Source organism: Ptiloglossa arizonensis, chromosome 14, assembly GCF_051014685.1.
Source record: "Ptiloglossa arizonensis isolate GNS036 chromosome 14, iyPtiAriz1_principal, whole genome shotgun sequence".
Taxonomy (NCBI): Eukaryota; Metazoa; Arthropoda; class Insecta; order Hymenoptera; family Colletidae; genus Ptiloglossa; species Ptiloglossa arizonensis.
Window position 1 is genome coordinate 3679029 of NC_135061.1, and position 15393 is coordinate 3694421.

Here is a 15393-nt window from a genome sequence, read left to right on the forward strand (position 1 = left end):
CAAGTATCAACTGTTAGCGATCGACCATCGACGCGTTTCGGCCGCGTGGAGCGTATACGCCGTGCACAAACTTCACTATAACACGTATTTCCGACCGTGAACGAGTACGCCGCGTTGAAACATTCATCTCATCTATGTCCAATGCATCCTAAACTCTACACCCTCGTCCTACGAACGATACTTTGCTCACTGTTACAAATATCGTAAATATTTCGACAGAAGCAAAACCATTAACGAAGCAAACCTATGCGTATACGGTCGACGAGGTCCGAACCGGAAGTAAGGGAAAACTCGGTGTAGAGGTGAACGCTTGATATACTCACAGCCAGTCTGAGCGCGGCTTCGGCCTGAGTGCGCAACAAAGCTTCCGCCTGGTGCATCCTCAGCGTTTGTTCTGGTCCGGTTGCTTGCACACCTTGTTGTTGCTGTCCCGTGGATCCTTGGGCGCCACCGCTCATGTCACCGTTGTTTCCCATTCTCATGGCCGCCGCCAGAGACGCCATGTCCACCGGTGAGAGATTCGGGGATACCGAATTCTGCAAACCTGTCGAACGCGAAGCAGATAGGTTTTTTAAAGATGGTCGCGTAAGTACGGGTCGGTTACGTTCGCTACGCGAGAACGATGTTGTCCCTCTTGTCCCCGCGTATGAGAGAAATCCTTGCCCCGTGGCAACAACAACACGATCGTAAACGAGAATCTTTATCGAGGAATTAATTGGAACGCGTAGCCGGCGGCCGTATCTGTTCTTTGCCCGGAGCGCAGTCGCGCGAGCAGATAAGCGGTATCGAGCGTCCTTGCACGGGCCTGGTCGGTATCGCGAGGGCGTTCAGTCTACGCATCGATTCGCGTATGGAAGATCGGTGACGATTCTTACCCGCTGACACGGCGGCCATCACCGCCATGCGTTGTTGTTGCGACTGCATCTCGTCGTGGTACTGTTGCGCGGAGCCGGGTTGACTTCCCCCTCGTAGCATCTCGCTGAGCTTGTTGCCGCTCGGGCCCGGCGACGCCATATTGTTATTGTTGTTATTGTTGTTGTTGTTCAGCAAACCGGTACCTACGCAGAAGTCTGCTCTCGTTAGTATACACGGCCGACGGAGACGTAGCCGAGTGTGAAGTAGCGCAACTACGGTAACTATGGTCTAAACGGTCGGTTGACAAACGATTAGAAAAAGAAGAAACGTTCGTATGATACGGAAATTACTCACACAAGAATTCGTAGGTACTTTATTTTACTCTCAGGTATATCAAGTGTAATATATAGGTATATATATTATGTATATATATATATATATAGACGTATGTATGTTCACTACAATAACTGTCGTTGAGTTTCGAAGCTCGGCGTGTACGAGGTATCGATACATTTCAGCGAACGTGTCGTTTACGTAAGAATGAAAGGTCGCTTCTTAAGGTGGTATTAAGACGGGCGTTACTCTAAGATTATTATTCACGGGCACTCTAACGATCGTTCCAGACGATCGTTTGCAAGAAGACGGAGGAACAAGATCGGAGCGTACCAGGTTCACTACCGGCCGACGATAGTCTTCCGTTTCCGCTGCTGCTGTCCGAGTGAGCCGACGGCGATGGACACATCGGTGGTTGTTGCAAATTTTGTGGTCCGCCTGTTTGGCTTCCCAACACACCCAATCCCGTACCTGGACACGAGAATAACGTATGTATCGTTACGTTCGTTGGCGCCACGGCGAGGTTTGACGGTAAGTAGGGGGGCATCGACGTGCGACAACTTCCGTTACCTAGACTCGAAGACGCGAGGATTTCTCTCTCCCGCCTCTCGGCGGCCGCGCGGCTCAAAACGTACTGCGCAGCAAACTGATGTTTCGGGTCCATTCTCATGTGCTCCATGTGACTCAACAAACCTTGACAACAAAGCAAAGCAGTTCTCGATAGAGTTCTATTTGGTCGGCGTCGCGCGCTCACTACGTAGAAACGAAGAGCGTCGCTCGATCGAATATACGGTTTCGTAACGAAAGAGTAAAAAGTACCACGGAACCTCGTTTAGAACGAAAATTGTATAGATTCGGTAGGTTTGTTTCAGCAAGTATGGTATACTTACCGCTCTCGTGAGTGAAGACGGCTTGGCACACCGAGCACGGCCACATCCTGAGGCTTGTGCTAAGCTGACTGGTCTCAGGATGGCAGGCCAGGTGCTTCCTAAGACTACCCTCGTTGACGTAGTGTTTTCCGCACACTGGACACGGGTGGTTGGCGGTCCGTCGCTTCGCTAGGTAAACCCCGGCAACGGAGGTTGTGCAGTCAGCGGAGGGAACAATAGGGCGACACAATTTCAAGGTCAATGCTAAGCAGGATAAAGCTTCCCAAGGAACGAAAGCCACCTCCTCCATATCATATCATATCATATCATATCATATCATATTATATCATATCATATCATATATCAAATCATATCATATCATATCATATCATATCGCATCGTATCGTATCATATCATATCATATAATATCATAACATCATCACCATCGTTATCTCATTATCATCCTTTTTCGTTCTCTTTTTTTTTCCTCATCCCCATCATCCTCATCATCCTCATCATCATCCTCATCCTCATCATAATCATCATCATCATCATCATCATCATCATCTTTATCATTATCATCATCCTTCTCCTCCTCCTCCTCCTCCTCCTCCTCCTCCTTCTCCACATCCTCATCCTCATCCTCATCCTCATCCTCATCCTCCTCATCCTCCTCCATCTCCTCCTCCTCCTCCTCCTCCTCCTCCTCCTCCTCCTCCTCCACCTTATTTCTCACGCATTCGCGTGTACACACGCGCGTGTACGTACGTCGACATTCCGGTCGACCTCGAAGGCGAAGGGAGAATCCTTGCAGACACGGATAGCCGAGGACCAGAGGAGAGCACTGACCTCGGACGCACCGCGCGCTGCTTCATACCGTTGCTGGCTCCCTTTCACGAGCGAGGTCGTCGGCCCAAAAACCAAGATGCACACGCACGTACGCGCGCGCGCGCACGCACGCACGCACGCTCATAGACGCACAAAGAAAAGTTCGACGACGAATCTCTCTTGCCCCTTTTTTTTATCATACTTATACTTTACTTAACTTATTTCCGTTACCTTTGTCTTTTGAGTCGCAGTTTTCCTCCCCTCGCTTTTCTAAAGAAATATATATATTTTTTTTTTTCATACGCACGTTTTTATTTTATTTATTTATTTACTTTTAACCTCTCCCTCGTTCTTTCTCTCGCCTTTCTCCATTTCTCTTCCACAAGTCTTATTACTATTATTATTATTCTTTTTTTTTCTCTCGCTCTCGTTCTCCCCCAAGAGATCGGATATCTCCACCGAAGGATCGAACGGACGACGATCGAAAGATGGCTCACCCGAAAGTTGCGCTCTCTCTCTCTCGTCGCAAGTATCAACGCCCAGGGTTCGATACTCTGGTGCGAGGCGCCGTTTATCACGCGTTACTCGAAAGACGATGGAGGAAACGAGACGACGCGTACGAAAAACGGGACACCGCGTCATTTCGCAAAGAGATTCTCTGTTCGATCGTCGCGCGCGCGGCCGCGCATTCGTCGATCGTTCTCTGTACGTCTATCTCTATGTATTTATACGATATAAGTACATATATATGTATATACATATATACACATACATATGTATAGTATATAGCCCACACACTTGACAGAACACGCACAAAACGAGAACGAGACACCACCCTTTTGAAGCACCGGTTGTTTTTTTTTTGTATTAGCGAGTAGTAACGCAAGTATTAGTCGGTGAGTGCGCTCTAAGTGTGCTACACCCCCTTTTTCCGTTTCAGCGAAACAACAGTACGAAGAAGTGACAGGACAACGTGTGCATATCGCCCGCGCCAAAGCAAGTTTCTTGGGTGGGGGTCTGGGGTCTGAGGTCTGGGGTCTGGGGTCTAGGGCGGGGGTGGGGGTGTGTTCTGATGGGGTTTTGAGGGGTGTGAGGTGGGGTGTTGGGGTTATCTGGGGGGGTGGGGGGACGTAAAACGTACTTAAAGACTAAGGACGAACCACCCCTCGTTCGTGTCTCTCGATGAGCGGTAGTTCCACCTCTCTGTCTCTCGCTTTCTCTCTCCCAATTCTTTTTTTTTTAGACTTACACTCGCAATTAGGGCACCCTCGTTACGTCCATCTCGGTTCTTTCTTTCTCCACGGGAGGAATTCGCGCGTGAAAATACCCTCTACGTGTTCGTTAGCTGTTAGGTGTTAGAAAGGACGGAGACAAAGTACGTAACCCCAGCGAAAGTCGAGCGGCCACGGTTCAGGGAAGCGATCGTAGCGAACTCCGAGCCGGTTTGTACGTTTGGTTGTCGTCGGCTAGTTTTCGGCGCGAGTTCGGTCGGGCGTGTAGCTGTTACACGCGGTCGTCTACGATGATTCGTTCCCCTCCGTGGCGGCCGAGAGAGACGAAGCGCAGAAGATTCGATTACCGCGTTGGTCGTGCGTTAGTCGTGTCACAGACAGAGTGTTGTAAGCGTTAGTGCGAAGAACAGAGAGGAGACAGGTGTGTTTCCCAAATGTACACGCGGGGACGTACAAGCAAGGAGAAAGAAAGAGTGACACGGACGAGATCGAGGGTGCTCGATTATCCGTAGATACTTACTGGCAACGCCGGAGGCATTCGGGTCCTTGTGGGTGTGCTTCATGTGCTCCATGAGAGCCTCGCCGCCGAGGAAGAGTTTGCGGCAGACGGGACAGCTGGTTGCGTTCGGGCCGCCGATCTGGGCGACGTGTTGCTGGAACACAACACGCTGTTGCAACTCCTTTTTTGCGGGGTCCGGAAGAAGAGGAACCGGAAGCAGGCACACGCGGCGCACCGGTAGAGAGCAGCCGACCCACAGAATACCACCACAGAGTGTCGCGAACCAGAAGCGCAGGACAGGCAGCGCACAGAACAGAACGATTGACCAGTGAGAGTTAGGGCACCGATTTGCCGCCGCCACCACGGACTATTTATTTATCTTTTCATTTTTTCCATCTGTTCTTTTTTTTCTTTCCATTCGTTATCTAGTTTCATTTTGCAAAGGGAATTCACCTCGAGTGTCTGGCAATAGGACTTTCCGGGGCTGGGAGGACCTTTCGTCTCTTTTAACGCGTCGATCGCCAGATTATCATTGCTCTTCGAAGACCGAGATCGTTTTATTTATTTATTTATTTTGTTTTTCATTCTTTCCAAAGTTTAGCAACGAGAGTAATTTCCGTGGAATTTTCACGTAACTTTCCAAATTGCTCTCACTGACCAATTTGATACTAACGCGAACTAGTAGTTCGATAGAACGTTACTTCGATAGAGAGCCGCGGTTCGGATGAACCGAGATTGGAATCTCGATTCGTCGCGGCGGATAACTCGATCTTGGAATTTCGTAACTCTTTGGAACTGTTCGTGAGAACGTGCCAACGGTTCAGAACCTTGGCGCGTGGTATACGTTCCACGAACACGTTAGCGATCGTTCTGGTGTTCGACGCGTTAATCGCGATTAATTGTTTCTCGTGGACACTGGCGTTGAAGCTGAGGAGGGATCCGGGAACGGTTTTTCGTGTTAACGCGCGTGGAGTTGGCTGGGAGACGACCAGTGAGACGTCGTTTGTGGAACTGGCCGTGTGTAAGACGAAAGGACTATTCCACGAGGAGAGGAGAGGAGAAAGCAAAGCCCAGACAGACGAATGTTTGAAAGCGTAAGGTCTGCGGAACGATCGGAAGACGAAAGATCGGGAAACGAATAAACGAACGAACGTGGTTCGCGTTACGTGGATCTTCCGATCGTTCTGGTACTCGAACCTCACAGATTTGAACGGGAATGCGAAGCATAGATCACAAACGACTAGCTACTACGACACAATTACGATGGCCTCTGTTGCGGTTATCGTGTTTCAAGCATCGATCCGCGCGATTTCCGTGACGTTTCTCATTTCTCTGTGGAAGGGTATAGGCGTGTACGACGGGGGTTACGGTTACGCGAGAGGGGGCGTTTAGGTGCAACAAAGGCCATTCTTTGAACGGGTAAACAAAAAAAAAGAAAAGAAAAAAAAGGAAAAAAAAAAAAACAAGAAAATGAAGCGATATGAACGAAATTCGACGTCCTCGTTGTAAAGTATCTGTCTCCGTCGTTCGGTGGTGACCTCGCGTTAAGGAACAGTTTCGCGGTCGTGTCGGTATACGGTTTCGATCCGCGATTATTTTTTTTTTAATTCTTTTTTCATTTTCTCTCTCTCCCGTTTGTTCGTCGCTCGGTTTTTCTCTCTCGCACACCCGCGAAGGTCGGTTATATACGCACACGAGGCGGTAGGGGCACGCGGTGAGGAAAAACATGGTGGCCAACCTTGCTCGAAAGAGTGCTTAAAACGGCGGGAAAAAGAATACGAAGAGTGGAAGGAAAGAAGAAGGAGGCGAAAGGAGGTGGGAGGAAGGAAAGGCTAAAACGAGACCAGACGGCAATGACCCCCAAGTTTTGGGGTCTCGCCTAGTTCCTTTCTTCCTGCCTGCACCCCGCCCCCGACTTCGATACAACGCATCCTTCTCCCGTCCTTTTTCTTCCTCTTCTTTTCCGTTTTCAACGCGGCGAACGAGTCGTCCTTCTCTAGTCCCCGCTCTCTCTCTCCCTTTACCCGACCTATCTCTACCCGCGGCGACTCGTACCCTTCTTTTTTCCCGGACCTGGGACAACCGCGACTCGAGGCGATCGGCGCACGAAGGAGAGCCGAATCTCGGCCAGGACCAGTTTAAAATAAGACCAGACGTCGTCGACCTTACGTTTCGGCCAGCCAATTCCCTCTTCTTCTTTCTGTTTACTCCCCAGCCACCTCCCCACGGTTCTTCCCCTTTCGCGAACAATTTCGCTCGTGTATTTTTAGCGAGGAACCTTTCTTTCACCGAGCCGACGCCAGATCGCGTACTTTTTAGCCTCGACGGATAAAGAACCGACGAGGGCACCGTATAAAGCCACGCGCGAACATTTCGATGAAACTTTCGACAACAACGGGGGAATCGAACAATATTCGAGCCGCGTTTCGACGTTTCACGCGATATCGCGCGAGCGATCGCGAGATATCGACCAACAGAGACGGATCGCGTCTCGGTAAGTAGCCCACCTACGACATCGTTCTACCAAAATTGTTACCTCCATCGGTTAACCTTCCCCTTTTTCTCGCGCCAATTTTCACGGGAAAAGAACATCACGATGTTTCTTTTGCAATTTTCCTCGCGTCACGAATTTCTTTCGGAGGGAAAATAATTTTTCTAAACTTATTTTCTCGATTAACGTTCCCCTTTTCCTCGCGCCAATTTTCACGGAAAATAACATATCAATATTTCCTTGGCAGTTTTTCTCGCATCACGAATTTCTTTCGGAGGAAAAATAACTTTTCCAAACTTATTTTCTCGATTAACATTCCCCTTTCCCTCGCGCCAATTTTCACGGAAAATGTCTCAATGTTTCCTTGGCAATTTTTCTCGCATCACGAATTTCTTTCGGAGGAAAAATAACTTTTCCAAAAATAATTTTTGCGATTAACGTACCCCCTTTCCTCGCGTCGATTTACACGGAAAATAAGATTTGAACGAATTCTTTCTCACTTTTGCTCGCGTTACGAATTTCTTTCGGAGGGAAAACATTTTCTCGTCTCGCGGATGCCATTTGTCGTAAATATACTCTAAACGCAAACATCTGGTGCTATAGTCGCAATGTTCCCGTACAAACGTCGTTGGTTCTCTACGAACGAGGTTGGGTTAATAACAGCGCATAACTGGTACCCCGCCTTTGTACCGTAACGTATACTTATTTTCACTTCTGTGCATTAGTTTCTTTCTCGTACGATCTTGACGTCGTAAAGACGAATTATCGGATTGTCCTTATTAAAGGCGATTCAACGTTCAAAAACTCTAATAAAGCATCAACGTATAAAATTCTATTCGACGATTGAATATTTTTATATCCGGCATTCGTTGCACGTCCACGGTTCGTTTTTTTACGAGCGAAAGGATTATTGCGAGAGAAATCTTATTTTCGGTGTACAAATTAGTGTCGTGGTTCTTTTCCGGAGAAGAAAAACTTGGTCACGGTTTGGAATTTTATATGCTACGAGTATGTATAATAGAATGTTTTTTCTCACAATATTCGGACGTGTGATCTTTCGACGCACGATCATAAATGTTTCCTTATTCTTTCAATTAAGAAAAACTGAAAACAACGAAAGAGAGAAACTTCTTTCCTCGCGATAGGAAAAATTACTCGTCAGCAGTGGTCCTTACTGGATCGAGATTGAACAGGCGACTCGCGAAAACTTTTCAGTACCGATCTTTCGTGCTTTTATCGTGTAGAGGGGAACGCGGGGGAAATATTTTTCGTAACAATCGTAATACTATTCAGAAAAGAAAAAAATGGTCCCGAGTTGGAGTTGGACACACTGTACAAATAAGTAGAATTTTTTCTCTCAAATATTCCTAGATTCCAGGACCGATCCTAGGTTCTCTTATCGCGTAGGGGGGAACACGGGCGAAATATTTCTCGTAATGATCGTAATACTATCCAGAAAAGAAAAAAATGATCCTGAGTTGTAGTTGGACACACTGTAAGTAAGTAGAATATTTTCTCTCAATTATTCCTAGATTGCAGGACCGATCCTAGGTTCTCTTATCGCGTAGGGGGGAACACGGGCGAATTATTTTTCGTAACAATGGTAATACTATCTAGAAATGAAAAAAATGGTCCTGAGTTGGAGTTGGACACACTGTACAAGTAAGTAGAATTTTTTCTCTCAATTATTCTTAGATTTCAGGATCGATCCTAGGTTCTCTTATCGCGTAGGGGGGAACGCGGTCGAAATATTTCTCGTAACAATCACAATACTATCCAGAAAAGAAAAAAAATGGTCCTGAGTTGTAGTCGAACACACTGTGAGTACATAGAATATTTTCCCGCAAATAATTCTAATTTTCAGGATCGATCCTAGGTTCTCTTATAGTGTAGGGGGGAACATGGTCGAAATATTTCTCGTAACGATCGTAATACTATCCAGAAATGAAAAAAATGGTCCTGAGTTGGAGTTGGACACACTGTGAGTACGTAGAATATTTTCTCTCAATTGCTTCTAGATTTCAAGACCGATGTTAGGTTCTCTTATCGCGTAGGGGAGAACGCGGTCGAAATATATCTCGTAACAATGGTAATACTATCCAGAAATGAAAAAAATGGTCCCACGTTGGAATCGGACACACTCTAAGTAAGTAGAATCTTTTCTCTCAATTATTCCTAGATTCCAGGACAGATCCTAGGTTCTCTTATCGCATAGAAGGGAACGCGGTCGAAATATTTCTCGCAACGATCGTAATACTATCCAGCAAAGTAAAGAAATGGTCCCACGTTGCAGTGGAACGCACAGCGCAATCTCGTAGAATATTTCCTCGCGAGTCGCACACATCCCAACAGCGATTTCACGTTTCCACTGTAAACGATCATCGTGTAAAATTTTGTTTCCCCCGTTTCCTATTCGTTTTTTCCCCCGCGAGGTGCACGTCGTTAGAATCGGTGCGCGACACTTACGCTCGCGGTGGCCCTCGCGAGATGATCGCGGCCGCAAGCGGAACATCGAGGTCGTCGCCGGTTTTCGCGGTTTCTTTTATTCGCCGGTGTATATTTTACGCGCCAAGGCTCCGTTTCTTTTCTCGCCTCGCTTTTGTTGTTCCTCTCGCGGCCGGGCGAACTTCCTTGACCCGGGGCAACGTGTGCGCGCGAGTCGGATGATGTCAGGGAGAAAAAACGAGGCGAGAAACCCGGGGCTGCGAAAAGGTTCGCTGTTTAGAGAGGGTCCTTGCCCCCGCGGTTACGGACACGCTTCCCCTTGTGTTTTTTATCTTTTTCCAGCCGACGCCCACGCGTTCACTCTCCTCCTCCTCGTCGTTGCTCTTGCGGCCCAATCTCTACACGCGTACACGTACGTATATATACACACATATACACATACATATATATACATATTCTTTCCACGATGGTACGTTTTAGAACTGCCTTTGGCCCGGGCGTCCTTCTTTCTTCCCGGACCTGGGGCAAGCTCGAGCCGGTTGAGCCGACGCCGCGAAGAAGATGCCGGCCGTCGACGTCGTCGTCCGCTGGCTGCATGCAAGTTATTCTCGGAGGGAGGCTGCGGTCCGTAGGTTCGACGCCCCGACCTGGCCCAACTGGAAAAAACCGGTTTCTTCGTTGCGCTCTTCCTTTTTTGCCTGCATCCTCGCTTTTTGCACCGCGAATACCTCGGCTCTCCTCTGCTCTCGGCGCTCTTTCTCTTCTTCTCGGCTCCGTTCCTCCTCGATGCACCTTCTCTCTCTCCCACTCTGTTTCTCCGTTTCTCTCTCTGTCTTTTTCTCCTACACACTCTCTTCCCTTCTCTCTCTGTGTCTTTTTCTCCTACACGCTCTCTTTCCTTCTCTCTCTGTGTCTTTTTCTCCTACACACTCTCTTTCCTTCTCTCTCTCTGTCTTTTTCTCCTACACTCCCTCTCTCTCTCACTCTTTTTCTTCTCTCTCCGTGTGCACGCTCTCCGCGATCTCGCAGCGTGGGCGAATCCCCGAGGGACTTTATGATTCGCCGTGACCAGATTCATCTCCTCTCGACTCTGCGCGGACGCTGGCCTGCCGGCCGCCGGCCGGACGGCGGTCGCCTCTATTCCGAATTCGACGCTTCCTGGTCCCTCTCGGGCCCAACCGAGTCCCTCGCCCACAGCCTCGCGCGTCACGGTCTCCCCTCCTTTCGTACGAGCGCGTCAGATTTCGGGACTTCCCCAGGTTTTCACCGTTCCCGCCGCTCCCCTCCGTATCATTCTTTTCCACGGTGGGTCACGATCGTTGTACGCTCGAGGCTCCTCTCCGAGTCTCTAAAGTAGGCCCGGACCAGGGAGTGGCGTAAAAAGGAAGTGGGTGTGAGCACACGCGTAGCGATGCGTGACGCTGGGCTCGATGGAGCCATTTTGTGTACGCGGAAAAGGGATTATCTTCGATCGACTCGTAGCTATTCACACGGACGTGATTGTAGTCACGAGTCGGGCTACGAAAACTAACTTTTTCATTTCACTCGCGAAGAAACACGCGTTCGTAGTTTCCAGCGATGGAAAGTGTGCAGATTCTTCGTGGAGTAAAAATGGCCGAAGAAGAGCACGCTTCGACGAGAGACTCGGTTTCGATTTTTTGATCAGAAGTGTGGTTCGTTCGCTGGCTGAGAACCAGGAAATTCACACTTAGTAGGGAATACTTTTAGAGTGATACTCGAGAGGTGTTTCTTTCGGTCCGTTTCGTTGTTAATTTTTTCTTCAACGTCGAGTTCGCCGAGCGTAGCTATCGAGAAGTATTTTTTACGATGATTTATACGAAAAGTAGGTATTTCAACACACCGTTGGAAAATTGATCATCAACCTTCCTCGTTTCGTTTGTTTCCAAAAGAAAATAGTAAGAAGAAATTGCTTCCTGCGCCATTTCCTATCGTACACTTTTTAAGTAAAGAATAGAAGGTCGATAATTTATTAATAAATTCTTTTAGAGATACTTCTACTTTGGATCCACTTTGTTCCAATTTACCATCGACGTACTTCATCCATGTTTACCATCCACGTACTCAATTTTCCTCTACGCGGGTAACTCGTACTCCTCGACGATCCTTCTCGCTTTTCTTATCGATACTCTGTTCTTTCCTTTCTGTTTTCAATCTTTTCCCAGCAAACAGTTTTTCCCAACAGTAAACGGTTTCCTTCGATTGTCCCTTCTTCCGAGCAACCGATTTTTCTCGCACCGTGTCGCCATTCTTAAATCTTCTCCACGATCTGCCCCGAAGCTCCAAACGTTCAAGTGTACCACAATCGTTCGCATCGTGCTCCACGATTGTTACTTAACCGATATTTCGCACGAGTGACTTTTGTCTCGAATATTGTGCAATATTGCGCGTTTGACAATATTTCTCGACATTCCTCGTCCCTGTTCCGCGTTCGATCGTACACCACGCGAAGAGGAAACGATCGAATCGAAAATCCCGAGTTTTCCACCCCTCCTCTCCCTCGCGAGGATTCGATCTCTAAATTCAAAAAATCGTTGAGTGGCTACTCCGGGCTCTGGATAAAAGCTTGGCAAAAATTGCCTTGGACAGTCTCTTTTCTCCGGAGCAAAAGCGATAAAGACCGAAGGTCGTTCTCGCGGCGCGCAATTCTTTTCGCGTTATTTCTCTCTCTTTTCTTTTCCTTTTTTTTTTTTTTCCTTCTTCTTCTTCTTCTTCTTCTTCTTCTACTGCCCCGCCGTCTCCTTTCCTTGGCTCTTTTAGCCGCAACGAGGCCGCGAGCCTCGCCGGCAGACAACCTTCGTGCAACAAACGAACTCCGCGAAAGATATTCGTCTTTTGCTCTTTTACGCTCGGTTCCTCGGCCGACGTCGCTTTCTCGGCAACGTTTCGCCGCTCGAAAGAAACTGTGCCTCGATACTTCGAGTAGGATCCCGATATTCGAAGAAAAACAAACGCGAGAAAAATCCCTGCGCGAATCTCACGAGCGAAGAGGCTCAAGAAATATACTCGAGAAAGCGTACAGCCACAATTTACCCAACCACTTTGTCTTTCCATCGGTGTGTTTCTCCACCCCCAAAACACCCTAAATTTTCACCAATTTTTCTCTCTAGGTTACTTTTTAACCCCGGTACTTTTTGTCGCGTATCACGCGCTGATAATCCGCGCGTTACGCGTGTCCAATAGCCCCTGTCCCCCGTGGTAGCTCGGAAAGACGGCTCGAAAGGGAGAAGCAAAGAAAAAAAAAGTGAAAAAGGGGTCGAGGACACGATTCTCCCGGGTGTTGTGCCAATAGCGTTTCGTCGTACCAGGAGACCGGGGTGGAAAGAAGAAAGAAAAAAATGAAGGGTCGCGTCGCGCACAATAGCGCAGAAAATCTCCCACCCTGACGCGGAATCGGCGCGGGAATGATTTCATTAGGTCTCGGCCGGCGATCGAGAGTGTGTACAAGCGCGCGAGAGGGGGAGCGGGTAAAAAAGGGGCCCGCAGAGGCGGAGTCTCTGCAAAAAATTAATATCGAGGGGGACCGCGCGGGCTGGAGGAGAAAGAAAGAAAAAAAAAAAATGAAACGAAGGAACGGAGAACGCCCGTGAATATTTACCCGCTGGATTTTTTTCGCCGTAGTACACGCGGGTTCGTTAATCCCTTCGAGGACGAATTATTATTGCACGAAGTAAACAAAAGTTTACGCGTCGACCCACGTCGTCCATCGATCATACTCGGTAGCGTTACCGTGGAATTTAATCACGAGTACTCGCTCGGTACTTTACTTTTTACTTTCGCGTACGAGTATTCGTCGCCGGAATCGTCGCGAAAAATTCACCGAATGTTGGTTTTTAATTCAAGGATTCGTTTTTTTCGAATTGTGCACCGTTCGGCGTGCACTCGTATCGTCGAAACGAATTGGAATCGTCGATGACCGATTCGAGAAACTTTTTCATCCGTGGAACTTTTTCGATTCCGTTTCTCATTTTAGTTTAATACTTTTTCCTTTCTTTCTCGATTCGTAATTTTGTATTCTTGATTTCTTTTCTGTACGAAACGGAATAAAAGTTACCAACTTTGTGAATCTTTTAGCCGAGAAGTATCACGGTTTTGTTATCTTTGTTTTTTGGGTGCGCGATAAACAATATGGAAGACTCGTACCGGTACATGAAGAATCACTTTACGAAATCTTTACGGAATACTTTTGTATACAGGGTGTACCGATCGTTACACGTCGATTTGAATTTCGCGCTATTTTTCGAACTGAAACTCGACGTGTATCGTCTATAGCAGATGAGAAATCAATCGTGGAGAAAGAACGCGTGTAAATTGTTTAAGCGTATTGCGAAAAATCGCGATCTTGAACGCGCTAACGATTCGAGAAAAAAAAAACAAGCCAACGATGGAAAAGAAAACGTATCTAGATAATTCCCTCGAATCGTCCATTTATCGATACTTGTATTGTTTCGTATGTATATATATATATACGCGTGATCGAGTTGCATTCGTTGGAACGTGTTATATGTTAATCGATGTAAATAAAACCGAGCCGAGTGAAATATGCGTGGTTGCGCACCGTGGCGTTAAAATAACGTAAAAACTGTACGCACACGCGTGCCCCAGTATCCCTGAAGAGCTTAATTAATGCCATTGGAGGGGAACAAGGCACGCGAAACGCATCCACTTCTCCTTCTCGGGAAACTTTTAATTGTTGCGCGGTGGGAACGCTAGATGGCGTCTAACCGAGGAGTGAATTTCGATTCGTTTAACCTAAACGCGAAGTGTGCCTATCGTACAAGGAACAATACTCTATGAACGGTGCCGCGATGTTTAAAATTTATAGCAGACTATCGATCCGAAGATGAAACCATTATTTACCAAACACCGAAGCGAGGTTAGGTTTGGTAACAGCGATACGGCCGCACTTTCCCTCGTTTCCACGTTTTATCGAACGATTATCTAATACGTGCAACGTTGCAAAACTTTGCGCGATAAAAACTTTCGAGAAAGAAACTGTATCGTTGAGCTTTGAGAATAATACGAGTTAATTCTGTATTTAATCTTCGAACATTTTCAAACGCTTGCGAAGAAGAAACGGTCCGTGACCAAAGAATTATTATCGTTGTTACTATTATTGCGATTTTCGATGCACGTAATCTGCGTATAATTGTGAAGGAATTAAAATTAATCTTGTCGCGAGTTTGTTACGAAATTGTATATTTTTGCGAGATGTAATGTTCTAGCGATTCAAGACGAGTTTCACGGCGATTGAGAGCCGCCTTTCGAGCGTATAGGGTCAACGATGTACTCGATAGATTATCCAACGAATTTTTACGCAGCAACGAGTTCCGATACGCGTAACGAACATTCCGAATATTTCGTCGAACGCGTCGGCTGTCGAGCCAATTTCGCGCGAACTTTCCACGGGCGGCGCTCTAGATTTTGTCGCGATTTATATTTTTAACCCGATACGTTTATTTTAACCGATTCGAACGAAAGTTTCCACGTACGCGATACTTTTGAAACGCAACGCAGCGAATAGAAAACATTGGGTGCATTTGCACGGCAGCGAATTTCGCAACGCCTGCAACTGGATTAATCGGAATTCGATCTTAAAGCACAACTATACAGATGGTGTCCCAATCATCACCGGTCGATTAACATTTCTTATTTTTTTTTTTTTCTCGAATCGTTAGCGCGTTCAAGATCGCGATTTTTCGCAATACCCTTGAACGATTTACACGCGTTCTTTCACCGTGTATTTTTCCACGATTGATTTCCCATCTGCCTCTACGACGTACGTCGAGTTTTAAGTTCGAAAAATAGCGCGAAATTCAAATC

The 15393-nt window shown here is 47.2% G+C and overlaps 1 protein-coding gene across 12 annotated transcripts in view; it reads right to left on the bottom strand.

The window, feature by feature from the left end:
* The window catches only part of Dati (zinc finger protein datilografo), a 128249-nt gene that overhangs the window by 2582 nt on the left and 110274 nt on the right, over window positions 1–15393 (bottom strand). For 4 of the 12 annotated variants that reach the window (XM_076326353.1, XM_076326356.1, XM_076326351.1 and 1 more), the window contains 6 exons: window positions 4638–4797; window positions 2079–2291; window positions 1759–1881; window positions 1522–1659; window positions 876–1070; window positions 324–544 (listed from right to left, as the gene is read on the bottom strand). In XM_076326353.1, the coding sequence (XP_076182468.1) occupies window positions 324–544; window positions 876–1070; window positions 1522–1659; window positions 1759–1881; window positions 2079–2291; window positions 4638–4797 (1050 nt within the window). The remainder of the gene's footprint in view (window positions 1–323; window positions 545–875; window positions 1071–1521; window positions 1660–1758; window positions 1882–2078; window positions 2292–4637; window positions 4798–15393) is intronic. The other 8 variants (XM_076326360.1, XM_076326355.1, XM_076326359.1 and 5 more) reach the window with 6 other exon arrangements.